The sequence below is a fragment of the Penicillium lagena genome (assembly GCF_028827675.1).
Source record: "Penicillium lagena strain IBT 129212 chromosome Unknown utg000005l_segment0_segment0, whole genome shotgun sequence".
NCBI classification, from domain to species: domain Eukaryota; kingdom Fungi; phylum Ascomycota; class Eurotiomycetes; order Eurotiales; family Aspergillaceae; genus Penicillium; species Penicillium lagena.
The window spans coordinates 1978184-2003254 of record NW_026623226.1 but is presented as its reverse complement, the minus strand read 5'-3'; the positions used below and the strand labels follow the sequence as shown (position 1 = coordinate 2003254).

General features: G+C 52.8%; 12 protein-coding genes across 12 annotated transcripts; 7 read left to right on the top strand and 5 right to left on the bottom strand.

Moving 5' to 3' along the window:
- Positions 1 to 80: 80 nt before the first annotated feature.
- N7510_007520 (mitochondrial 54S ribosomal protein bL17m) lies at positions 81 to 770 on the top strand (the record flags this gene model as incomplete). Its single annotated transcript, XM_056979445.1, has 2 exons — positions 81 to 296; positions 366 to 770. 2 exons carry the CDS (start codon positions 81 to 83, stop codon positions 768 to 770), a joined length of 621 nt encoding a protein of 206 aa, XP_056832488.1.
- Positions 771 to 1184: 414 nt separating this feature from the next.
- Positions 1185 to 3751, bottom strand: N7510_007519 (putative R3H domain protein; the record flags this gene model as incomplete). The annotated part of the gene is made up of 4 exons (XM_056979444.1): positions 1185 to 2646; positions 2697 to 2837; positions 2890 to 3647; positions 3701 to 3751. 4 exons carry the CDS (start codon positions 3749 to 3751, stop codon positions 1185 to 1187), a joined length of 2412 nt encoding a protein of 803 aa, XP_056832487.1.
- A 293-nt stretch (positions 3752 to 4044) lies between these two features.
- On the top strand, positions 4045 to 5152 carry N7510_007518 (zinc finger CCHC-type containing 10; the record flags this gene model as incomplete). The annotated part of the gene is made up of 3 exons (XM_056979443.1): positions 4045 to 4080; positions 4424 to 4611; positions 4699 to 5152. 3 exons carry the CDS (start codon positions 4045 to 4047, stop codon positions 5150 to 5152), a joined length of 678 nt encoding a protein of 225 aa, XP_056832486.1.
- A 413-nt stretch (positions 5153 to 5565) lies between these two features.
- Positions 5566 to 6153, bottom strand: N7510_007517 (CCDC12/cwf18 family protein; the record flags this gene model as incomplete). Its single annotated transcript, XM_056979442.1, has 1 exon — positions 5566 to 6153. The coding sequence occupies one exon, from the start codon at positions 6151 to 6153 to the stop codon at positions 5566 to 5568; it is 588 nt and encodes a 195-aa protein (XP_056832485.1).
- Positions 6154 to 6377: 224 nt separating this feature from the next.
- N7510_007516 (pentatricopeptide repeat protein) lies at positions 6378 to 8678 on the top strand (the record flags this gene model as incomplete). The annotated part of the gene is made up of 1 exon (XM_056979441.1): positions 6378 to 8678. The coding sequence occupies one exon, from the start codon at positions 6378 to 6380 to the stop codon at positions 8676 to 8678; it is 2301 nt and encodes a 766-aa protein (XP_056832484.1).
- An 822-nt stretch (positions 8679 to 9500) lies between these two features.
- Positions 9501 to 10423, top strand: N7510_007515 (putative transcription initiation factor TFIID subunit 13; the record flags this gene model as incomplete). Its single annotated transcript, XM_056979440.1, has 2 exons — positions 9501 to 9837; positions 9939 to 10423. The coding sequence occupies 2 exons, from the start codon at positions 9501 to 9503 to the stop codon at positions 10421 to 10423; spliced, it is 822 nt and encodes a 273-aa protein (XP_056832483.1).
- Positions 10424 to 11083: 660 nt separating this feature from the next.
- On the bottom strand, positions 11084 to 12242 carry N7510_007514 (eukaryotic translation initiation factor 3 subunit F; the record flags this gene model as incomplete). The annotated part of the gene is made up of 3 exons (XM_056979439.1): positions 11084 to 11321; positions 11372 to 12084; positions 12141 to 12242. The coding sequence occupies 3 exons, from the start codon at positions 12240 to 12242 to the stop codon at positions 11084 to 11086; spliced, it is 1053 nt and encodes a 350-aa protein (XP_056832482.1).
- A 433-nt stretch (positions 12243 to 12675) lies between these two features.
- On the top strand, positions 12676 to 13762 carry N7510_007513 (uncharacterized protein; the record flags this gene model as incomplete). Its single annotated transcript, XM_056979438.1, has 2 exons — positions 12676 to 13128; positions 13199 to 13762. The coding sequence occupies 2 exons, from the start codon at positions 12676 to 12678 to the stop codon at positions 13760 to 13762; spliced, it is 1017 nt and encodes a 338-aa protein (XP_056832481.1).
- Positions 13763 to 13884: 122 nt separating this feature from the next.
- N7510_007512 (uncharacterized protein) lies at positions 13885 to 14736 on the top strand (the record flags this gene model as incomplete). Its single annotated transcript, XM_056979437.1, has 1 exon — positions 13885 to 14736. One exon carries the CDS (start codon positions 13885 to 13887, stop codon positions 14734 to 14736), a length of 852 nt encoding a protein of 283 aa, XP_056832480.1.
- Positions 14737 to 16279: 1543 nt separating this feature from the next.
- Positions 16280 to 20000, bottom strand: rgsC (putative intermediate filament protein (Mdm1); the record flags this gene model as incomplete). Its single annotated transcript, XM_056979436.1, has 2 exons — positions 16280 to 17316; positions 17369 to 20000. 2 exons carry the CDS (start codon positions 19998 to 20000, stop codon positions 16280 to 16282), a joined length of 3669 nt encoding a protein of 1222 aa, XP_056832479.1.
- A 356-nt stretch (positions 20001 to 20356) lies between these two features.
- Positions 20357 to 21231, top strand: N7510_007510 (bifunctional phosphatidyl-N-methylethanolamine N-methyltransferase/phosphatidyl-N-dimethylethanolamine N-methyltransferase; the record flags this gene model as incomplete). The annotated part of the gene is made up of 5 exons (XM_056979435.1): positions 20357 to 20405; positions 20478 to 20517; positions 20581 to 20597; positions 20678 to 21104; positions 21159 to 21231. 5 exons carry the CDS (start codon positions 20357 to 20359, stop codon positions 21229 to 21231), a joined length of 606 nt encoding a protein of 201 aa, XP_056832478.1.
- Positions 21232 to 21966: 735 nt separating this feature from the next.
- N7510_007509 (S8 family peptidase) lies at positions 21967 to 25031 on the bottom strand (the record flags this gene model as incomplete). Its single annotated transcript, XM_056979434.1, has 6 exons — positions 21967 to 22536; positions 22592 to 22910; positions 22976 to 23118; positions 23174 to 24047; positions 24099 to 24556; positions 24612 to 25031. The coding sequence occupies 6 exons, from the start codon at positions 25029 to 25031 to the stop codon at positions 21967 to 21969; spliced, it is 2784 nt and encodes a 927-aa protein (XP_056832477.1).
- Between the last annotated feature and the right edge of the window lie 40 nt (positions 25032 to 25071).

The following is a 25071-nucleotide window of genomic DNA, read 5'->3' as shown; positions in this document are numbered from 1 at the left end:
CTCGCTCTCCCGGAACTTCACTCTTTTCTCTCCGTCTTCAATTCAATTCAACAACACACCCACCACAAACCACATCCACAATGGCCGGTGGCGCAGGGAAATACCGGCACCTCAGCCGCAAGTCGTCGCACCGACAGGCTCTGCTGCGCAACCTGGTGACCTCGCTATTCGAGAACGAATCCATCACAACGACATGGGCCAAGGCGAAAGAGACACAACGTTTAGCTGACAAGTTGATCACGCTGGGCAAGAAGAACACAGAAGCGAGTCGGAGGCGAGCATTGGAGATTTTCTACGTCTGTCTCCCCTATTTCCGCCCCGGGCTCTCTCCTTCTCAATTCACTGACATGGCTCTTACTCCTTAGAAACCACACCAAATCGTCCCGAAACTCTTCGGCGAACTACGCGAACGCTACGCCACCCGGCCAGGCGGATACACGCGCGTCCTGCGCATCGAGCCGCGGAATCAATTCGAGTTCTACAAGAAGCCCCGGGGCGACAAGAGCCCGCGGGATCCGAAGCCGGTGGACCAGGCCGAGAGTGCGATTCTGGAGCTTGTGGACGGACCGAAGGATGTGCGGTTTGCCATGACGGCAAGGGCGGTGGCACGGCAGCGGGAGAAGGGCCTGCAGACGCCAAATCAGTTGACTATGTTGAATGTGGGTAAAGTGACACGGTTCCGGAAGGGTGGAGTGGAGGAGTTGGAGGTTGCGATTAAGGAGTTGAGTATCAAGAAGGACCATGGGCGAGGGAATGAGGCGGAGGGGTGAATTGATTGCCTAGATGATTGTGTTGGTTCATCGGTGTATACCATATGGTCTTTTGGATTTGATGGAGGACGAAGATGCTGCTTTGGAAGGCTGTACTTTTCTCTCTTTACTATTGCCTGTTCAAGGGCGTTCCTGTTTCCTGCGATGACATCTTGTCTTTGGCTGCGCCTGATTCTTATGTGACATAGCCTTGTGTATAAAAGATCGCAATACCTTTTCAACTTTTCAACCTACTTGTCTAACTACAGACTTGAAACTTAATACGAGGGCAAAGATGGATCAATTGTTAAGAGACGATCTACGCTTCCCAGCGCCCAGATCGCCATGCAGTGTTCTCGAATGTACATCCCATCAGAATAACCACATCGACCACGAACCACACCATATACGCAGATATCAAGCGCACGCACAGACTTAATTGGACTTCGACATACTCGCCCCTCCGGAGACCACGAGGGGTCCGTTATTCGCGGGAGGAATCCCATTGCTGGGATAAGATGAGCCGGAAACTGAAGCTGGGCCGGGTCGCTTCAAGTCGAAGTCAGAAGCCACTTGGGATGGGGGCGGTTTTGGAGGAAGATGAGATGGGGTGCCCCATTTGGCGATCGAGTTTCGAGGGGCTGGCGCAGGCCCACGATTCGAGTGTGTATGGTCGAGGTTGCGGCCCTGGGCAGTGTCGGGGTATCCAGTCCACTGGGCCTGCTGAAGGCCGGGATGCATGCTACCATACGGCTGCATGGCGTGCTGAGCGCCTTTGTTCGGATGGCGACCCAGTGGAGCCCCGCCAGGGACACCGCCTGGAATGAAAGATCGTGTCTGGGGGTTGAAGTGGGATTGGGATCTGGCGAAACCAGCCGGAATCGCATGAGGGCCAGCTTGATTCTGGAGGGAAGGGTTGAGATGTTGCCCCGGGTATTGGGCATAAGGATAGGCTCCCACATTGGAAGGCATTGGCTGCGAGGGAGGATAGTTCGGCCAGTGGATGGGGGGCTGATTCCGCTGGTTGAGGGATTGCTGGTAGTTTCCAGGATAGGGTGATGTGGGCCAGTTAGGACCCTGAGGATATTGTGAAGAATTGGGAACGGCGTAGTTAGTCATAGCTGGTGACGATTTGTTGGACGACTGCTGGCTCATCATGCCCGGTGACTGATTAACTGACGCATACCCAGAGTATGGTGACTGCTGCGGCATGTTTCCCTGCCACGAGCCATTGGAGGCCATCTGCGGCGACATGGCCACTGGATATTGCGGCATGTTGTTCATGTTCATCTGACCCGGGTACATGCCGTTGTTCTGACTGGGAGGCATGTAATTCCCACCTGCTGGAGGCGATACTCCCGGTCCAACCAAATACGGGACTTGGTTGGGATATGAACCTTCATTCACGCCGGGATTATATGGCACTGGCCCATTGTTATAAGGCGTCCCCGGATAGTAAGCATTGAACTGCGACCGCGCTTCGAAACTGTCATCGTAGGGGGTTCGCTGTCTCTGGGTCTTCTTCCGCCCAGTCGTGGAGCTAGAGCGTGACATGTTCGGGTTTGAATCGCCGCTGGCAGTGTCTGACTTCGCACTGTCCGGGAAGTCGCGAAAGATGCGTTCGCGCACCTCCTGGTATTTGGCTTCACGCTCTTCTCGCGTGAGGGTCATCCGATCTTTGGCGGGTGTCGCACCTGTCGACGAGCCAGTGCGGTCTCCATCTTGGCCGCTATCTCCAGCCTCTGATGTGGCTTTGGAGGGAATGGATGAACTCGCCGCAACGCTTCCTTCGGTGGAAGGCCGCTCTCCGTCCGTTCGACGCATAATCTTCATAGCTGGGATGCTCGGGGGTGGGGTGGTACTACCGGAGGCATGTACCGCAGATAAAGGCGCAGGACTAACGAGGTCAGTGATCAAGAAAAGAAAAAGAGACGAGTCACGGCTTACAGTCGACAGAACGGCGTTCGATGGAGCCGAACCGACGTCACATTGTTGTCCACAAAATGGGTCAGATGGTAGTAATCTCCCAGTTTATGTGCAAGCAGCCGCCCAAATGCATTCGAAGGAGGTAGCTCCAAGGATTGCTCGCTGGATCCAGATTAGCCATGGAAATCGTGGCACAAAACATTGTTATACTTACTCGGATTCTCTGACGAAGTAGCGGATCTTTTCTTCCAGTTGAAGGATCAGTAGCCGGTCTTTGGGAGACTTCATGGCCTCCAAAAGTTTTTCATCCGCCTCAAGAGGAAAACCATGCAGGTTTGGCCCATCTTGCAGGCTTTCAGGAGGAATCACGAAATTGTTCGAAACAGAATCCGGGGGGATAGTGCCAAGGAGTCGTTGATTAGTGCCGTTGAAGAGAGGACCAGGCACTGGTAGAACTCCGCGTGGTCGCAAGAGGTTGCTGTCGCGGAAGTCTCGAAATGCACGCCCACCAGCCTCCGATCCCGTTACTGAATTCGGAGCGCCAGAAGCAGGACCCGAAAACGACTCCTCTTCGTCAATGGCTTGAACACTGGCACTGTCGTCGGGGCGCACAGAATCTTTCTCGTCCATTGCAAAAGTGGTCACCGAGGCCAGACTCTTGGAATCGAAGTTGGTCATTTTGGTTGACGAGTTTGAGAGATGGGTGCGATCATCCTCGAAGGAGTTCTCTCGCTTGAGTACACTGTGACCATGGCCGTCCAGCAAGAGTTCTCGGCCTTCAAGCCCCGTCTTTAGTGATAGATCGATCCCTTCTACCGCTTTCCCAAGGTCATCGACGGAGTGTGGGGCAGGCACTGCTGCATTTAACTCGTGTGGATGGGGACATGGCGATACATCGGAAGATCGGAGATTTTCATCGTCATCTGATGCCGAGATGGGTTGAATGTGAGGAGGCGCGTCCATGGCAGCGATCTAAAGAATGAAAATTAGCCATCGTTCAGGCCAGAATTGATACCCAAACGAACATTTGCAAAAGAGAGGCGATTTTCCCTCCCCGGCGGACTCTCCGAAGCCATATCAAGCTACAACCCGCAGAACGGAGAAAAACGAAGAAAAATCACGGCGCAGCTGAATTCAACAAGTCTCCGGGTTGGAAGAAGTCGATGCCGAAGTTTGAATCGAAGGTAGGTTGCTGAAGAATCCCGCTTCACTCAATCCCGGAAAGAAAGACGACATATCTCAAAAAGCGGGAATTCGCCATAGGGAACGCTGTTGAGACTGAGCGTTAGAAGCGAAATCGGAATCAGAGCCGGAAGGAGAGTGATACTAGTGCAGGAGAAATCAAATGGGACAAGACGGGTCTCTCAGAATGTCAGAGCAGGTGCATGGTCAGGGAGGTGCAGTCGTGGAACGGGCAATGGAAGGATGAAGGGAAAATCGGGCCAGTAGCTAGGAAAGGCACCGGGTACACAATTTCCAGACAGGGAATCACGTCGAGGCGGACAATGGGAAGGAAACAACTGGGATTCTTTGGAAGTTCGTTCGTGGGCCTTCATTCTGCCCATTCCCACCGCTTTTGAAGCCCAGACTGTCGCATGGATTGGTTTGCTCTCTTATTTCCCTCTCTTTCTTCCCGAACTGGTCGACGGACTTGCTGATCCCCATGAATCGCTATAGAAATGTCCCCGGCAACAGGGGTCCCAGCAGGGCCTCGCCAAACACCCTGTGTCAGAAATGCCTGAAGCGAGATATGTCCCAACTTTCCACTTTCGACCTATTCCTGGGCTGACCAATGGGCACGCCATTACAGCTATGAATGCACCGTGACCGCGCAGGAGCGTCCTTACATGGCGCGACCGTCGCGGACCCAACAGTTGCAGAACCCGAAGTTGATGCCTAAGCTCTCCAACGAGACCCCCAATGATCTCCAACGGACGTAAGTATTGCGCGTGCTACTTGGGAATACGCGCTGAATCCAAGACACAGAAACGGCGTGGCAGATGAGTTGCTCGCAAAACGGGAGGAGGAGCGCGGCCGGAAGAGGAGCCTGGATGGAGACGGCACAGCAGAACCATACTCGAAAAGAACTAGATCTGTATCGTCGCACTCGGCGAGCTCAGTCTCGACAATATCCACAAACCGTTCTCGCTCCGCATCACCGGCACGTCAAGGACGAGAGGCAAATGGGAGCGCTCGTCGGACCAGCTCAGTCTCCCCTGCGCCTTCAAAATCCCGGAAAAGGCGATACAGTGATGCTTCAAATGACTATTCCGATTCATCTTACTCTTCCGGTGCGCGGCATCGCTCACGATCGCGAGAGTGGGCAGAAGATCGGAATATCAGACGGAGGCGTCGCGAGAGTAGCCCTGAACAGCGTGGGCGGCATCGCGAATCAGGTCGCCACGGTTCACGAAGACGCCGATCCCGCAGCCAGAGTGCGGACAAGAGTCAGATCGCAAAGGAACGACGGTCGATGACACCCAATACTACTCGAGATCAACCTGGAAGACGGTCCTATCGAGATCGAGCAAATCCCCCGGTCCCAGGAGGGCCGAAACAAGAACCCAGGGGACGACCTGGCCAGCCACCCCGGGAGCGAAGTATGAGCCCCTACAGCAAGCGTCTTGCGTTGACCCAGACCATGAATCTGGGACGATAGCTCCAGGCTGAAGTTTATTTCGGTTCCATTGGGTTTATTGGAACGTGTGTATTATTATCATATCGGTACATCCAAATGCATGAGAAACCATTCCTGAACGCCTTTTTGTGTCTGCAAAAGCACCCTTGACCCAATTGCATGCCCAAGCTTTCCGAATGAAAAGTAGACAGGGAAAGAAAAGTATATGAAAGTAGAAAAAGGAGTCTTCCTCCTACGCCATAGGGTATCACTTCAAATCATCTCCTCGTCTCTCGTTTCCTCCCGCTCGCGGAGATGGATTCCCTCCACTAGAGCATCGCCCTCAATGCCCACTTCCTCGCCTTGGTCCCCGTTGGACTGTCCTCGTTCCTTGGCTGCGCGCTTCGCATTCTCTATCCGTTGTCGTACCAATCGGGCAATGGCGTTCTGCGTCCTTACGTCGAGGGTCTTGAGCTTCTCATCCAGATCCCGCCGCAAGTCCCAGTTTGGTTTCTTCGGTTGCAGCTTGAACAGATCAATGGGCTGGTCAGCCTCTTCGTCCTTCTGAGCCTGTTCCGCCGTCGCCTGGGCGATCTCAGCGGCTTGAGCTTCCACCGTCACTTTCCCATGCTGCGGGCCCTGTTCGAATCCAAGCTTTGGACCGCGGGTCTCGGCATCATAGTTTCGGCCAGAGAGGTAGGAGGCTGTCACATCGGGTGCAGCGTCGCCGGCCTCATCACCGGCACGAGCTTCGGTCGACGACTCGGGTTCTGGTTGTTTCCGCTTCAGTGCCGCTAGCTTGGCGAGGCGAGATTTGCGGTCTGTGGATGCCGCATCCAATGAGGCGTGGTTGGAGGACATGGCGTTGGAGTAGGAGGTGGGAGGTGTGAGTGAGTTCAAGGTTGAAGAAAAGAAAACGCGATAAGGCCGGGTTGCGCCACACCACAAGCCACACTTTTCCCTTCCCTCCTCAACTTTTCTTGTCTCCCCCAAACTCACCCATCGGCCGCAACAACCTCCTTCTCCTTTTTTTTTGTCGCAATTATTTGTTTTTTTCGGCAATGCATGCAGTCGCAAGTGCCTGAATGTCATTGTGTCCGCACCATTTTCGGTCCCGCTTGACCGGGCTGTCGCTGCGGTGCCGGCGGCCTGGCCGCTGGTATCGAGCGAGCCCGCCCAAGGCTGCATGTCAAGTCCACGATGTGGCCCCCGATCTCGAGTCTATGATCAGAGATCATGCCCTGGACGAACCAATACTCCCACCATCTTCAGTGCTGCAACATGACCCTGTCTCCGATCTCCCCAATCATCCAACTCAACGTCGCCACGCGCGCAATGCTTTACAAAGACTTTTATCTGAGGAGGACGTGTCCAAGATCGCCGAGGCTGAAGGCCTATGCCGCGATCCGTCCGTGGTTTCTTCTACTGCATATCGTCTTAACGGGGCGATTATATCGAACAATAGAAAGTTGGACCAGAAATCGACACACCTGGCGATTAAGATGCGATTGAACTGCATATACCAGCGACAGGTCACCCTCACCCAATGGAATTCCGCCTACCGCGAACTCTACATAGCGAAATATTACCGGCGCGATGTGGTCAAGGATCTCCTGCCGCCCTTGGAGGAGGATGGTCAAGAACTTCTGGATAAACTCCGTGAAGGAACCTTCCGGGAGACATGGGCCGCACTGCCTCGCGCTGAAATGGCCACCCACTGGAAACGGCTCGCTTTATGGCTACTGCAGAACGAACCGGAGCTCGCATTGGAATTTCTGCAAGCCACCACCGAGTGCCAGCCGATGCCGGATTTCCCCATGGTTGCCGATTGTTTTCTCTATCTTGACAGATTCTACTACGAACGGCTGAAAACTTGGCGTAAGGATGAGCAGACCTACCGGTCCCTTCTTCAGTCCTGCCTCGACCCGAACCACTGGCCGATTCTCTGCGTTCAGCAGAAGGGTGTGCGATTATATATCCGGCGGGCCAACCGCAAAGCCCTCAACGCGGCTTTCCAGTTAACAAAAGAAAGATCCATTCCTCTCACTCCAGAAACAGCCCTTGGCTTTATGTTTCGATATACGGAGCTGGGCGACGTGGATCGGGCGTTGGAGGCGTTCGAATACGTTGCCACAAAAACAAAGCACACCAAGTTCAAGCTGAACTCCGTACCCGTCATACGGCACTGCTGCAAACTTCTGACGCTGGATACGGTTGTGGATGGTGAAGGGGGCCGCAATTTTCGAATCTTGCCACGGCTCTTGGAGATGGGGGTCGAGCCTGACCGGGATATGATGAATGTGGTCCTTGCCAATGCCTTCAAGGCTGGAAATCGCCAACTGGGGTCCGACATGCTTCAGTTCATGAAAGATCACGGCCACAAATTTGATTCCTACACATACCTGACTCTGCTCACTGAGGGAGTTGCACGTGGGGACCGGGCGCATGTTGAGCTGCTCATTCATGAAATTGAGAGCCGAGAAGACGCCATCCGAGAGAACCCTTATGTCGCAAGCAAGATCCTTCATGCCCACTACATCTTCACAGCCAAGAATATGGATGCTGAATCCGATCGCTCTCGAGTCTTTTACTCCATGCTTGAGATGTACAACCGCTTACACGACATCACACCCTTGAAAGATCTCCTCATCATCCCCTCTCACTATCAGCCTCCAGCGGGAGGTGCCAACACCCCGCCCTCCCTGATGGCTTTGTATATTATGATCGCGACTTATTTCCGCTGCCAACGCCATATCTCGAAGGTACATCAGATCTACTTTCAATTCCGCAAGCTCGTGGCAGAAGGCCACGAGGGTATCGCCCCTCTCGCCGAAACTGATCATACTTATAACGAATTTCTCATTGCTCTGCGGCGGCATCGTGGCGCACTGCGCTCGTGCGTACGCCTCGTCGAAGATATGCTCAATCCACCTCCTCCCTCGCCTACTGGCCGAGCCATTGTGCATGCCAGACCCAGCATGCAAACCTGGACCATCCTCCTGACCGCATTCACTTTCAACCGACAACCTCACGCTGCAGAGAAGGTTAGGGAGATGATGGCCAAGTATGGCGTCAAAGCCAATGACGTGACCTGGAACACGATCATCAACGGCTATGCGAATGCCCAGCAAATCCCGGAGACCACTCGTGCGATCAAGGAGATGGAGAGGCACGGATTCGCGATTGATCAGTATACCATCAAGAGCCTGCGCTGGGTCCGTGACCCGGACAGTCTTTGGGATGCGATGGACGCCATGGATGAAACTGCCGCGTCTGCACAACCGTCTGAATCTACTGAAGTCAACGAGGGACTGGACGACGACCTGCTTATCAACAGCGGTCTGAAGCGGTTGGAGGCAAAGGAAAAGCTGACGCCGAAGATATGAGAGATTATATACCCCGTTTTGGTTCTTATAAGTTGGCTGTCAAGGAGCATTTCTTTCTGGCTTCGGTTGCATTGGGAGGCTGGGATGCAGTGTGTGATTACTTGTCTGTACTATACATCAAATCATCATGAATTTATTTTTCTTGTACGCTTTGAACCCGCTTAGACGCCTTGCTTGAGTCTTGCCACATCTTTGAAGTGAAGTTGTCATAATCACCGGCATCTCAGTTGGAACCCTCATTCCCATCCACCATTCAGGTCTAACCACCGAAGAAGATCGAGACCTAGAGTGACCACGGTCAGTCATTGAGATAACACTGACTGGACTGAACAACAACTTACGGCCATCAAGACGCAGCATATGCTGACATATGGACTGAGTCGTTCCCCGACGCGTGCACATTTCCAGAATATCCCAAAGACCCTACAAAGTCAGTTCCTCATGGTCCTGGAGCAAGGCTGCAGCTCATGTCCTTACCCGTTCTGGTTCCGATCCATTATCCCTGGCATGATCGAGTGGGCATAGGTGCTAGTGCAGATGATGAGCAGGAATACCAGCAGCAGCGACTGGAAGTTGAAAAGTGCCGACTAGATCAAGCAATGAGGTCAGCGCGGTCCTAAGTCTGGTCTGTTTGGGAAGCCCCTCTTGCTTGCTGCTCGTTGCCGAGACATCTCCGACCTCAAGACTTTCATCTCACCCGCAGAGCTACACTTACCATTGTGAGTTTCAAGTCGTCTCCTCACTCCAGTGTTCTCAGAAGCAAGCTAAAGCGCAGAAAGAAACACGACACCTGCGGTCTTCCAGAACCCGATTCTGCCAACCATGTCCGCCTCCAGACGCACGGGCCACCCGGCCCTTCGCCGGCCATTGAGCAGCAACCGACCGCCTGCATCCATCCTCACTCCCTCTATCTCTCCAGGACATGTTGCCAACCGGCCTGCGAATCTCTGGCTGTCTACTCCTCAAGAACTAGTGCTGCTACGTGCCGGATACGCCCCTGCCTACACGTCCAAGACTCAGAACGACGACGATCCCAACACTGCTGCGTCCACTTCGTCCAGGTCTAAGAAAAAGAAGGATCCCAAGACACCCGGCAAGATGGCGGAGCCTCGTGCTCGTGCCGCGAGGCATAAGGGCCAGATGAATTTCTCCTCTGAGCGTATGTCTCTCTCTATCTGTCGCGGAGTTCCGTTCTCCACAGCGTCACATCCTCCAGAAGAAAGACCATTCCATTGAGAGAACTAAAACAAAACAATATAGTACGCCTCCTCCTCCTCGCCTACGGCGACCCCAGCCCCCACCCGTCCTACCCAACAGAGCCCCTCCCCGAAACAGTCCGCGTGCTCGACGAAATAGTCACAGACTTCATCCTCGAAGTCTGCCACGGCGCTGCGCAGGCAGCGCACCACGCGCGCCGACAGAAGATCAAAGTTGACGATTTCCGGTTCGCATTGCGCCGCGATCCCAACAAGCTTGGTCGTGTGCAGGAGCTGTTGCGGATGGAGCGCGAGTTGAAGGAGGCGCGGAAGGCGTTTGATCAGAATGATGACCAGGTTGCTAAGGGAGCGGCTGGTAAGAAAGGCGCTGATTTGGTGGCGGCGGAGGATCTGGATGCCCCTGCTGGTGCTGGGGCGGAGGGGCCGGGGAAGAAGGGGAAGGGGAAGGGGAAGAGGGCTGCTGCTGCACGGAGGGGGTCGGATGCTACTGAGGAGTCGGTTTCGAAGAAGAGAAAGACCCTTCCTTGAAGCTCTTTCTTGCCTTTTCAGTTCCCTTTGGGGTGGTTCAGCGTTTTCCCTTGTTATAGGGGTCACGACTGCCCGTTAGGATGGGACTCGGCGTTTGTTTTTTTTTATGATACCTATCGGTGCTGGGCGGGTGCTTTTATTCATCTGGGATTGCATAGCGGGCTCAATTGGAGATACAAACAGTCAATATGGGAATTTAAAACTGTAGATCATCTGCGCACAGCTTTTACTCATGTACACACGATGCAAGTCAAGTTCTAGAACGATGTATGTCCATTTCCTCATGACTGAAAACGCCGCGCCCAGAATAAGATGCGACTCGCTTCGTGAAACCAGACCGGGTCCACGATCCCCCTCACTCTGCCTGCTGCATTCCATCTATCTGAACAAAGTCAGATTGACTCCAAGACGCCATTCTTTTTTTATGGTCTCAACTGGACCCAAATGGGGTTGCTTGGGCGTAGAAGCAAGCAACCCGAGAAGAAGAACATGCGGAGGGGTTGTGTGTGTTTTCCTGTCTGAGAAAGCAAACAGGGGGAGATGATATAAGAGAGAGAAGAAAAGAGATAGCCCAGACGTAAAAAGAAAGCAAACGACATAAGAAACATCAACGGAAGGGAATCCACAGGAATAAATCACATAATGCATCATTCATTCTTCCTATGCGCGGGCCTCCTCGGCCTGCTGCCCGCGGTCCTGACGCTGGTGGCCGCCGTGGCCGCCACCACGACCCTTACCACCGCGCCCGCGGTTGCCTTGCTCACCGGCCGGGCCAGAGCCAGCCTCACCGCCGCCCAGAGTGAGCTGGGCGGATGCGAGCCGGGTGGATAGCTCCATCTGTGTGCGGATCGTGTTGGCCAGGTAGGAGACGACCAGGACATCCTGGATGTGGTTGTTGCTGCCGAACTGTTAGAAAGATTCAACACAAAGACAAAGTGAATCACATACAAGTCCCGTTCCACATCGGCGGGCTCGACCTTGGGTGCCAGAGCCAGGGTGTTCAGCAGGAACTGACCCATCGCGGTCGACGCCGGGGTCTCCTCGTCAATGACGGACTCGACATACCGCGAGACACGGTCAATCATCGCCAGAACCTCCTCAATGGCGCGCTCCAGAACATCAATGTCCGTGGGAACAGGGACGGAGCGCTCCTCGGAGTCCTTGGCATTGGCAATGGCCTCCAGACCACTCTTATCGGCCTCGCCGTAGCGCAGCTCATAGGGAACAGGAATAAACGCGGCGCTGTCGGCAGCACGCTCCGCAGTGACACCAACGGGAGCAGAGATATAAGCACGAGTCTCAAGGTCCTTGCCGGGCTCCGTCGAGACAGTCAGGTGCACAGCCGGGTGCGGCCATGTGCCGTCGCCCTGGCTGCTGTAGAAGTTCTGGATCAAGGCGGAGAAAGTGTTCAGCTCGGACGCGGTGGCGTACCAGCCGACCAGCACCTCCCGCGGGTTCGCCTTCAGGTGCAGCGCCAGCATCTGCTTGTGATATTCCATGTCCACCTCGACCTGGTCCTCGGCCTCGGAGTGGCCCACGGCAAACGCGGAGCGCACTTCGACCTCGCCTCCATCCTCGGATCGTGTGCCCAGCAGCGTTCCAATCACTCGTTCCTGGTCGGCGTTGCGGCGGAGCGAGTGGTCCAGGATCGAGAAGATGGCCTTCATAGGTGTCAGCATGAACAATGGGGAAAGATCTGTCGCAAGATTTGTCCTACCTGGGGCTGGATGACCACATTGAGAGGGGCAGTGGTCGGGGCGGTGCCCACGCTGACGGGACCCAGAGGGCGAGCAAGGTGCAGGAAGGAGTCTTCGGCCATGATGGGTGAGATACGGGGGGAGCTGGCCGTTGAATGTTGGAGGGCAATTTTCTTGGAGGGGAGACTGGTCGGTTCGGCCCTCTGATTGTTCCGGCTTCTTTCTTTGTGTGGGAATTTTCGCGCTAAGATAAGATAAGCAGCCAGAGCACTTTTTTACCTTCTCAGCTTCACACGCACACTCCTTGAACAACTGACGATGTATCGAGGTCGAGGTCGAGGTCGAGGTCAAAGTCGAGGTCGCGGTGGTCGTGGCCGTGGCCGCGGTCGCGGTGGGAGACTGCCCGGTCGCAATGGCTTTGAGTCCTCTCGTCTCAATGATATTGAGTGAGTTGGACTATCTACACGACACTGCGCGAATGGTGGCTGACCTCATTCCAGATCAGAGTCGTCCGATGATCAACAGTCGGACAACGAGGTACCGGAGGATGTCATGATGGATGAGGGATCTTCAAGCAGCGAGAATGAGGAAGACGACCAAATGACCGAACGCCCGTACAACGAACTGCTGCAGCTGCTGAACACCAACATCTCCGAGTCCAAAGAACCAGCGCGGAAGAAGAGAAAAGTCACTACCGACCAACAACCAGTGCAAGAGGAAGTACCTGACGAGGAGGATGACTTGCAAGCGCAGGCACCATCTGACGACGAAGAGGATCTCCAAGAGGACGACGGCGAGGGCGACGACAACAGCCCTTTTGAGAGACATTTCAATCTCCCTGATGAATCTGAGTTGCCCAAGAAGATCGAGGCGATTAAATCGAACAAATGGATTTCGGCTAAGAAGGAATTGCCGGGCGCACTGCGGCTGGTGAATACGGTCCCTGACACGGGAGATGCCAAGGATGTATCACTACTGGCAGGCATGAAGAGTACGGCCCATATCAAGGTAGGGAGACACACACCAAGATTAACAAGTCAGTGCTGACATGTCCCTTTAGCTCAAGAACAAACTCAAGGCTCGTGCCGCAGAGGCCTTTCCCGCCATCACCGGCTCTGCGCAGCACCTAGCGCCCTATGTATTTGACTATCAAGACGTCCTGTTCGGGGCGCGTGCAACATCCGATGCTGGTGCCCTACAAGACATTATGGCCCTCCACGCCGTCAACCATCTCCTGAAGACCCGTGATCAGGTGCTCAAGAACAACTCTCGTCTAGCCAAGGACCCAGACACCGACATCGACTGTCGCGATCAGGGATTCACGCGCCCCAAGATTCTTTACATCCTACCTACGCGGCAGGCTTGCGTGAGAGTTGTCAACGCCATCACTCGGATCTACCAGGCTGAGCAGCAGGAGAACAAAAAGCGTTTCATGGACACGTTCTCAGCGCCAGAGGACTCGACGTGGGAGCACAAGAGCGACGATTTCCGAGAGCTTTTTGGCGGCAACAACGACGATATGTTCCGGCTAGGATTGAAGTTCACCCGAAAGACAGTCAAGTACTTTGCCCAGTTCTACAATTCGGATATCATCCTGGCAAGTCCACTTGGACTACGGACAATCATGGATCAGTCTGAGTAAGGGTTTGAACTTCCTACATTGATAAAGCCAACACTAATACATGTTACAGCGCCAAGAAACGAGACCATGACTTCCTGTCTTCAATTGAGGTGGTGATGGTAGACCACGCGGATGCCCTGCTCATGCAGAACTGGGACCACGTCGACTACGTATTCCAGCATCTCAATCTGCAGCCCAAAGAAGCACACGGTTGTGACTTCAGCCGCGTGCGCAATTGGTATCTGGACAACCAGGCCCGATATGTGCGCCAAACCATCGTGACGGCAGCATTCATCACACCAGAGATCAACTCGCTGTTCTCATCGCAGATGCAAAACGCCTCGGGTCGTGTCAAGATCACCCCGACCTACGCCGGCGCCATAACTGAGCTGCCGCTACCGGTCTCAGTCAAGCAGACATTCTCGCGTATCGACAGCCTATCCCCAGCCAAAGACCCCGATGCGCGGTTCAAGCATTTTACCACCACGGTACTATCCTCGCTGGTTAAGAACCTCGCCGGCGGACGCAGCAAGGACAACAAAAGCAACGGAACAATGATATTCATCCCCTCGTACCTGGACTTTGTCCGCATCCGCAACCACTTCGCATCCTCGAACCAAACCACCAATATCTCCTTTGGCGCTGTCTCCGAGTACACCGAGTCCCGCGAAGTTTCGCGAGCCCGCAGCCACTTCATGTCGGGCCGGCAATCCGTGCTGCTATACAGCGAGCGCGCGCACCACTTCCGTCGCTACCAAATCCGCGGGGTGCGGCGCATCATCATGTACGGTCTGCCCGAGAACCCGGCATTCTATGGTGAGATTGTGGGATTTCTGGGTCTGGACCCTGCTGCTGTGGTGGAGGTTGCTGAGAGTGGTGGTGTCAGGGCTTTGTTCTCTAAATGGGATGCGCTGAAGCTGGAGCGTATCGTGGGGACGTCAAGGGTGCCCAATATGCTGCGGGAGAAGGGCGGAGATACATTTACCTTCATGTGATCAGCTTATACATCGATCGGTAAAAATCCCTTTCTCAATGAGAATATACGTGTATCTACTTTGATTGGTTGTCGTCAGTGGATATAGCAAACAATGGATACCTAGCTCCAGCCCTAACCCATCTCGTCCTATTTAAAGACATCTCCCCTCCTTCCATTATATTTCGGGTGCCTGTGGTTACTTCCTTCCCTTAAAATCGCCTGCTCGGAGGGCGTGACGATGATTATCGACAATCAACGTCAGCCCCGAGACCTTGAAGCGTAGGAACTGTAAGAGTCTTGGATTCAAAAAGACACGGGGTAGTTACATATTATCCGGTTCGCTAAAAAATATATGAGTCCTACCGTGATTACCTACATCTGATACTACGCCGTACGACTTACATGGAAACTGATCCTCTCAATTCCTCCTAGGCTTAACTGATCCATACGGTCAAGTTGTATTGATGTATAGCATTGTGTGGGATCTAAACATAAGCCTGCTCTCTCCATGACATACTGAGGCGTACCCAGCCTGGCTTTACCCTTAAAAGCTCGATCATTGAATGAAGGCTGGTGGCATGCCAATAAATTGATCGGCCCCTTCGATACGACTAATCCACTCTACACGTCCATTGGTGTATAATTCCGCCGCGGGCTTGTGCTGATTCAGAATTCCGAAATCTTCGAATATTCCAGCTCGAACAATAGTTATCTCCTCAGGAGCTCCGTTAGACTTTATTCTCCCTCCGTAAAGCGGCGTGCCTAGGGATTTCGTCAGATAGTGCCTTTCCAAACCTAGTCATATACTACTGTACCACAATCTGAGCAGAAATAGTTCTTGATAGGATTTCCGCTGTCCGATGTTTTTGGAACTTCTTTTGGATTTCCAGTGATTTTCAGATCAGCGGTTTTGATGACGAAATTGTAGGTGTAGAGACCGCCGGTAAGTTTACGGCAATCGAGACAGTGGCATAATGCCTGGCAAAAAGTAGGATAAGATTAAGTCAGTGGACAATCAGTTCCTTGGAGATATACCAACCGACGTTATGGGTTGACCGCTATATTCAACCCGGATCTTTCCGCAGAAACAACCGCCGGTAGGCATTGTCAAAGAGCAATTATCTGACGTTATGAGGCTGCAGAAGGGGTTCATAAGGATAATTTCAGCCCATTTTATGTACTCAGTCCGGGCGAACGTTGGCCCGCAGTTTGATGTAAACCCGATAGTGAGTAGCTTTGTAATCGTTGGGCCCAACATAAGAGCGTTGAGGGTGACCATTCCAGCCAACAGTTTAACAATGTGTAGAGGAATAATCATCGCTTCTGACTTGTCGCAAGTTCCTATGTGGAAACGCACACTACTATGAACACAAATGTTATGCAGAATCTACATAGAGCCATCAACTCCTGAATACAATAAATCCAGCCTTCCATTAACCATTACACATAAACAATACCATTATTCACAGACAGAAACCCAGCTCCCATAACTATATACTCGGCCGACTGTCACCTGCTGCAGAGGGCCTCAGAAATATGCACATAAGGAAATCCATTACTATTCACCGTGACCGCGCCGGATCACGACCACCAAAGAGTACCAGAAGGATTTCATCGAGGATCGTAAACGTAAGATGGGCATTGAGAGGTTGGTTGTTCAAAGTCGCAAAGATACGACGCGCAGCTGCCTGGGCATTTGCACGGCCGACGACGTTGCCGGCCAGGTCGGGGATGAGAGTGGCCAAGACAACGGTAGCTTCGGTGCGGCTCTTGAGCCGGTCAGAGACGGAGCGAGCGGGTGGTTTGCGGAGGACACCGCCAGGCCACATGGTGTCCCGAGCGAGGGCAAGGTATCGCAGAAGAGAGTCGTCCTGGATAAAGGAGCGGGCACTTTCGCGGACCTTGCGTTCAATCGTGCCACCGAGTAGCTGGTGTAATACCACGACGACGGCACGGCCGCGTAGCCAATTGTTGCCACGGTTTAGCTCGAAGGCTTCAAGGAACAAATCGCAGATGGGTTTGATGAAGGGCTCGAGTTCGCGGTCCTCGAAAGCGTTGAGCTCAGCTTCGGCTTCGGCAGCGGTGACGGCGTCTTCTGTGGCAAGGGCCGGATCCGATGCCATGCTACCACTGCTGGAGGCTTGATGTGTCGCGGCGGTGATCAAGTTCTGGCCAGCTGTAGAAAGCTGGTCTAGGACGCCAAAGTTACCCAGAAAATCGTCCATTCCATCTGCAACGGAGTTGTAGATACGGGTCACGAGATCCTTGGTCTCTCCCTCGCTACCGCTGCGCGCTGAAGACTCATCGCGTGGCAAGATGGCTCTTTGGGATAAAAATGCGCGCAAGTCACGGCTGCGGCATACTTCTGGGAGGAGCAGAAGCTTCTGCAAATAAGCCTCGAGGGCTAGTCGCCTCTTTTGAAGAAATTCTCTTTGAAGTTTCATGACAACCCGCCGACGGGGGAACTCAAGGTCTCGGACAGAAGGGTATGACATGCGCAGCTTCTGGTGGAGCTCATGGAATTCACTGTACCGACGGGCAACAGCCCAAGAAGCGGCGGGTATCTGCTCGCCGGCATTTCGTTGGACTTCAACGACGTCTAAACAATGCGTTAGCTTGGGTACGGTGAGTAACAGCAGAGTTGCACATACACATTGCAAACTCGCGGCCATCTTCCTCCTTGCCCACAACAATGGACTTGATCCGGACAGTCGAGCGGCCGTACAAACTATTGTCGCTTTCTTGGACAATGTACTGTTGGCGTTGCATCTCCTTCCGGTGGATTTCCCGCTCGATGCTGGCCTTGGATTTACGTAAAATTCTTAGCTCCGCGGTGTTGTTCGTCAATTCAGCCTTCCGCATCAAAGCGTCCACCACGGAGTCTTGAGCTGCAAGCTTTTCGATGTCAACAGTAAGCCCCTCGACCGCTTCAGTGAGACCAAGATCTCCCGGCTCAGCTTCGTGAACTTCATCTGCTGGATCTTTGCCTTCCGTGCCATCCGGTTCTTCGTATTCATCTTCAAGAAATTTTTGTTGGTCAGGAAAAAGGTCATCGTCGAATACACCAAGCCGCGATGCATGTCCGACCAGACCCAAAGATGCAATGCTGGGCTTCAGCCTCTCATTTATGCGGTTATCTGCTCGGGAAATATCTGATGAGTTCCGAGGAGAAGGCAGAGGGTGTTCAGGTCCGAATAAAGAAGAGGTGGCAGCATCACTGCCGTTTTGGGGCTCATTAGTGATGATGTCGTTGAGTGCGGCCTCCATCGTTTGCAAAACCTCGCTGTGAGTTGCATCATTGTCGCCGTCTTGGGAGTCCTTGCCAAGACTCTGAGTTGACATGGCGAGATTATCAGCGTCCAAATCATCGTCGAACAGAGGCAAGGCCCGCTCCGAGTCAACTGATCGTCTGGGTAACTCATCATCATTGAACAGCTTCCCCATACTCCGCACGTCACTGGACGAGACAGCAGCTCGTCGAAGATCTCTGGAAGGTTTGTGGCTCGGCTGGGAGGTTGTGCGCTCCATCAGAGGAGGTAAGGGTCGTCTTTCAGGCGCTTCAAACACAACTGATGGTTGAGACGGGAGTGCCTGCGAGGCTGAGGCCGAAACTTCATCCGACGCCAGGTATTTCCAATACAAGTCAGATTGTTTAAACTTTGGATAGTAGATGTTCTGTAGCTCTTCAAGAACAGCCGATTGAGTAGTCAATACAACCGTCCGTGCTTTGCGGTACTGTTCCGGCGTCGCACGTTTCCCAGCACCCAAGAAAGCTTTGACGGCTTGATGAGAGTCCTTGGAGACCTTGAGTTCCGGCTGTGCAAGGTAGGTCTCGCTGATCAGCGCCAGGTCGTTCCGGTCAGCCGTCGTCCAGGTGACAGAGGTTGAAGGCGTTTCATCTCCGAAGTCGTCCTCCAGTGGATTCCGGATCCCATCGACCACAATCCAAAATTGAACAAGCGACATCAGTCGCTGGCGGTCCATAAATTCCATGAAATATGATAGGCCGGATGCGTGATGCATCACATCAACCAAAGAGGATTCTTGTTTAGCGGACTTGGAGTCGTGATGGATATCTGTCGCAGCAGCACGAACTCGAGATGTTTCGCCAGGCATGGACAGCTTGGTCACTTTCTGATCGAGGACTCTCTTCCCCGTTTCAAGGCGTTTCAGATAGACCGGGTCCTGTCCCTCGATCATGCTTTCCTGTTTTAGCTGGCTAGCAACGAGGGCACGGAACCGGCGTGCATCCGATAAGTTGTTAGAACGCCTAATAGCCCGAACAAATCGCTCAAAATCTCGTTCTGAGTCATGTGGTCCGAGGCGTGGAAACGGTTGTCCCCGTTTGGATTTGGGTAAAGGCGACGCATGCTCATCCAAGGCTGCTCGGAGCTTACGCACTGTCTTCCGATCTTGCAGGGTAGTGCGTCCATAAGCTTCCATCAGTTGATTCCAGGTATCTGGATCAGACAAAAGTGTCATAATTGGAAAGAGGATTCCGCATGATATGATTTCACGAATCAAAACAGACACTATCCGACTCTTGAGGACGTTCTCCGGAAACAACTGCGGGAGAAGCGCAACAGCTATTTTCCGCAGGTATTCTTGCTGAACAACCTTTCGGTCTGAGAATGACAGACCAACTGCCGCATGGAGGCGGCCATCGCGATACTTGTTGGCGATCGCCAGGTCCAGCTCCTCGGATTCCGTCACATTTCGGTTCAGTTTCTGCCCTCGAACTGCTCGCTCGGCAATGTCAAAATCTTTCAGGTGTGCAGTCAGGATAGGAAACACTCGTGACACTATCAGCGAAATCATATCCTCAGCAAACAACCTATCTCGAAAATTCTCTAGTGCAACCCGTACTACCCGGTCGACCTCGTTCGCAAACACCGGGCTTGGGGTGATGTTGTGGTACCATGAAGAAACAAAGTCCCTGGTCACAAGAGACAAAAGCTCATCGATCCCTTCAGACACGACAAAAGATTGCGGGTAGAGTGGCCGAGGTTTGTATTGGGCACTTCGGCGGACCTGAAGCACATCTCTTCGCCATTTTTGAGGAGTAATGAATGCCACGGCAACATTTTTGGTGTTTTTGCGGTGGTCGTTTTGTTTCCGCGCAGTCACGATGACCAGGCCGAGCAGAGACACAGAAGAAAGCACAGCGCCCAGCGTCAGAGCATATCCCAGATACCGAAGGATCGGCAGCCAGCGGACCACCAGACCCCACGCGACGAACCCGACAATACCAGCTATAACAAGATCACGTTGTTTGAGGGCCATTCTCCCCAGTCCTGCAGGAACACTGCACGGCCCATGGCGGTCAGGCGAAGCGGTTCATGCAAGGAACAGAGCTGGGCGTAGCATGCTCGTGGAAAATGCGCAGAGCTTCGGGTTGTGAGAGATATCGGTCACGGAGGGTGTGTGAGGAGGAGAAGAACAAGCCAGACCGAGGGATGTCGAGAAGGTGTGTGTTGAAGGTCCAACGTGAGCTAGAGCTGCCAGCGAAGGGACGGATCCCGTGACCGAACGTCATTTTGTTTACTTAAGCCAAGCGAGTTGTTGATCTAATATTCCCCTCTCTGTTTCTTGTTTCTCTTCACTCGCTACCTACACCCTGCTCTCGGGCCCAAGACATCATGGCCAGTCTCACCGATTTCGTCGATTTTTCCTCGAAGCCTCTGCTCTGTACGTCGCCCTTGGTCCCCCGCAAGCCAACATCGGCATTTCGCATGTGATAATTGACTGACCGATTGCCAGGGTCCGCGGCAAGCATTGCGTTCAACCCCATTTTCTGGAAGTATGTGTGATTTGTCACGACATCTTGAATTGGTAGAGAAAGCTAACCAAGCGTCTTCTCTAGCATCGTCGCCCGCGCCGGTTCGTCTGCCTTACCCGAGGTGTTCGCAGACACCACGGGACCGTGCACCAGTGCCTCTATATACTGATGCTTGCTGCAGAGTACCGCAACCATTTCATGACCCGCATCTTCGGTGGCGCATACAATGGCTGCTACGTCCTCGCCTTCACCATTTTCTCCCTGGGTATCCTGCGCGACCATGTCTACCAACTCGCCCTCGACGACCAGCCCTTCTATGCCCCCGTGCACCAGCCCATCATCGGCGCCGGTTTGTTCGCCGCTGGCTCCATCCTCGTTCTTTCCAGCATGTGGGCCCTCGGTGTGACTGGTACCTACCTGGGTGACTACTTCGGCATCCTGATGGACGCACCCGTCACCGGTTTTCCTTTCAATGTGACCGGCTCGCCCATGTACTGGGGCAGCACCTTGAACTTCCTGGGCGTTGCTCTGTACAAGGGCAAGGTGGCCGGTATTCTCTTGACAGCCCAGGTGTTCGTCTTGTACTGGTTTGCGCTTAAGTGGGAGGAGTAAGTTTATGCGTTTCTCACTGGAATCATGGACAGCTGACAATAACCTCCCAGTCCCTTCACTGCTGAGATCTACGCCAAGCGTGAGCGTGAACGCGCCAAGAAGAGGGGCGGCAAGAAGCAGTAAACGCCATGTATACATAGCAGGATTACCTGGGACTTTCAACATCCACAATCCGTGCATGATAATCTGCAGCGAGACCGAGATATAAGAGCGGCTAAGTCACCGAAGACGCTGATTTAATCCGGAACCAGATTCACGGACCCAGAGGACATCTATCCAGCACACGGATGCACCCGAATTCTCAACGATGCTGGAGCCGTAGACGGTAGCCATTGCTGGTGCACAATTAGGGCTCAAGTAGAGGCCCTTTGTTATATTCCCTTATGCGACTCAAAAAAGATTATGATCTGTTCACCCAGTGCGACTGTCTGTATAAATCTCACCTGATGGCTAGAGATAGATTACTGTAGATTAGACATTGCTTTCTCAATTGAAGTAAGACCTTCATTGGAGCCTATGCTTTTCATCACATCTCAAGTTGATTGCAAAATGTGCTATTGCTTTTTATGCCTCCGGGAAAGATCATATAACCAAGAAAACACAGTCGGGATGAGGCTCACTGCCCCCGAGCCGGGAGAAGTCTTAACTTCGGGCCCATGGAGGAAACAGCGACCTCGAGGAAGGCACAGGGCATATCCCAAATGGCATCACAACAAGCAAAAATAGAATGACATGAAGATGCAGCTCGCCAAAAATAATGCTTCAAAAAAAACCAAGGGTATATAGCATAAACAGAATCATCCGGCACAAGTCCTCAGAGCATTAGTGATAATGCCCACAAGGCTTGACGCTTCGATGTTAAGAAAAAGAGAAAGGGGCAATGTATGCAATGTCCGTCCTCTTCATCGGCCCCTGCAAGACACATGTTTCACGGAGCACCCCTTCCATCCCTGACTTCGTACGCAGCCGACTCTTCAGGGACTCAACGTCCTCCGGGACGACTGCCTCGTTGAAGTCGTTCATATATCCCAACACAATAGCCGCAGTAGCTACGGCGATGGGCGTGGCGAATGAGGTGCCACTCCGATAGATTACCTCGTTGCTGGACGAGTTCAACTGGCATGATGGCACTCCTTCGCCTAGCGTGAAGATGGGTCGCAGTTCTCCACCTGTTGTGCTAATGCCAGCCACATTCCCATCGCCGTCAACGGCGTTGACGCGGGTCACGACTTCCATACTGGCGGGCCAGTATACCCCCTCATTACCGGCTGCATTACCCGCCGCGGCAAACAATAGCACGTTATTCTGCTGTGCCTGAAGAAGTGCTTTGCGTATAGGTTGAAGTCTGTCATTGTATTCTGGGAAACCAAAGGAGAGGTTGATGATGTCCACGGGATCTCCACTTTTGGAAGAAAAGTGCTCAATTGCCTAGAACAGGAGGTATTAGAGTTGCTATGATATGTTTCGCGGTGGGATACTTTACCTTGGCAATTCGTTGAATGATGTCGTCGTCGTTAAGTAGCTGTGAGTCGCTGATCTTGGCAATTCGGATGTTTGCACTAGGCACAAGCCTCATAAGCAAGTAGGCAACATGAGTACCGTGACCGTCAGTGTCGTTGCAAGAAGCTCTTGAAGGCCAGCATTTGATTCTACCAATCTTCGCTGAGATCCACTTATTTTGCAAGTTGATACCCGTGTCTAAAATGGCAACCGTAATGCCCTTACCTTTGATTGGCAGGGCTTTTTGTTGAGCTTGGAAGGCCCGGTCATATCTCTGGAACCATTCTTTGGCCCTCTTAGTTCTGTCCAGATAAAATAAGGTTAGTTGGATCGGGATTGGTGGATTAACGATGTGCATAGGACTTACTGGGTTTCTTCGGGTCTGTCGTCAGTGTCGAAGAACTTGAATGGAAGTGGTCCACTAGTTGAACCACGCACGTATGAAGTAGACCAGCTAGGGACTGAAGGATGATTGAGCCTTGAACACATAAATGGGTTTGAGAATTTCATCTGTAGGAGAGCATGAGCATATCGCATTAAACATGCCACCGAGAAAAGGAATTACCTTCAAATGATCAGGCTTTGGTCTTGGAGGAGGTTTCCTGGGTGGAATACTGCGCAATTTAATAGTGGGAAGACTAATTCCTGACAAAACCTGGTCGGGATCCTTCTTTCCCCAAAGAGAAGTAAAGTCCCTCTCCAAAGGACTAATGATTGCCTTGCAGAAGTTTGTGGCAAATGATTCTTCCGCATTTTCTGAAGGATCCAGTCTGTTTTCTGGAATCCCATCGAGGCAAGCTGTCACCGACTGCCTGAACCCTTCATGGACGGCCCAATTTATTTGGTCAAACTCTTTTCGAGCGATCATCCGGAAATGTTCAATGTCGTTGATCATGTCTCTATGATTCATGGCAAGAGATATTTCTGCCTGCTTGAATATCTCCATCAAGAGGATTCCGTGGAAGAGCAGCTTGAGGTCATTGGGTATCGTGGGTAAAGAAGGATCTTCTGAACGAGAACGGAGAGAGGTCGCTAGGGTCGGGCGTAATGAAAGTCTCTCGCTATTTTGGAGTAGCTTTATGCTAGATCTCGACCATCCATTTGGGAACCATGGCTCCCAACAAAAGTCAAGCAGCGAATGAGACAGAACAACGGCAAGGCATGTCTTGCTGTCGATATCGAGCTCGGTATCATTGTTCAGCAGTCCCTCTGCAAGGCTCACAGATTCGACGTTCTTGAGCTCTGAAATCCCGGGGTCTGTTTCGGGGAGTTTAAAGAGGGATTGGCCCTCGATATTAAGATGCAAACGAGATGCTGTGAGACTAAGCATAGTAATACAAAGATCCTTCACATGCTCAGGCGAGCTATCCGTGGGGCTTTGGCCTCTCCCTGGTAAACGCGAGGGCTCGGAGAACATAAAACGAGGTTTTGGCCGAGTGCTGAGATTGATCAGCCACAAAATCACAAGAAATAGTGGAATATTTACTCACATCTGCTCTCGGATGGCCACTTTTGTTTCTTGCCAAGGACTGCCTCTGCCATGTTTGCGGCTTAGAAGCATGGTGAAGGAGTGAAAATCGATGTCTTGGGGCAAAGACCGACGAGTACAGAGCAGTAACATGGCCTGGTGACTACACGAGCAGCGACAGTACGCTGAAATGGTGGAAAACAATTTGAGGAGAAGCGGAGCGATTGATAGCCGCGGCCTTGAAACCACTGGCGCCACCTCTTCGGATGGAGGTGGCTTGCTGAACCCCTCCAGAGCATCGGCAAACTCATCAAGTAAAGCGATAAGGTCTTTGCAGATCAGCTGGTCAGTTGGTACGAGAATATTCCAATGGCCAGCGAATAGGTCCTCGGTGTCCTCGGTGTCCTCGGAATCCCCGGGAGTCTCTCGCGTCCAGATTCTCAGCATCTCCAGCTGCGGAAAGGTCGACGATGTAAACTCCTTAAGACTCAGTTAGCTACAAACAAAACAAAGTATAATGCGGACTTCTTATTACCTCCGCAATCGCCGACTTTTCGATGGAAACAGTCTTTTCAAGACGCTCCAGCAAACGACTGACAAGTTCATCATGCTGGTCATTAAGGTTGTGGAAATTCCATCCATTTGGTGACATCCGAAGACAAGGGGCCAAAAACTTAGCCCAGAATTGCTTTGCCTTATCCTGGCCGAACCTTTTCCTCCTGGGTGCGTAATACATATTCCCGGCAGCCGATTCCAGTGATGGTAGTACGGATTTGAGGAGGCGCAGCCGCCGCTCCAGAGGGCGGCTCAGAGTCCTAGCCCTATGGGCCGGAGCTAACGCGCCCTCGATTGACATGGCGACACCGATGGCATGAAAGGCGGATGTGTCAGACAAGGAAGAGAAAAGCCAGAGAGGAAGCAAGCCATACAGCATCACGTGCACGGCTGAGGCCATGCCCCGCCTTGGCTAGTTCAGTCGAACGGACTAATTGGTG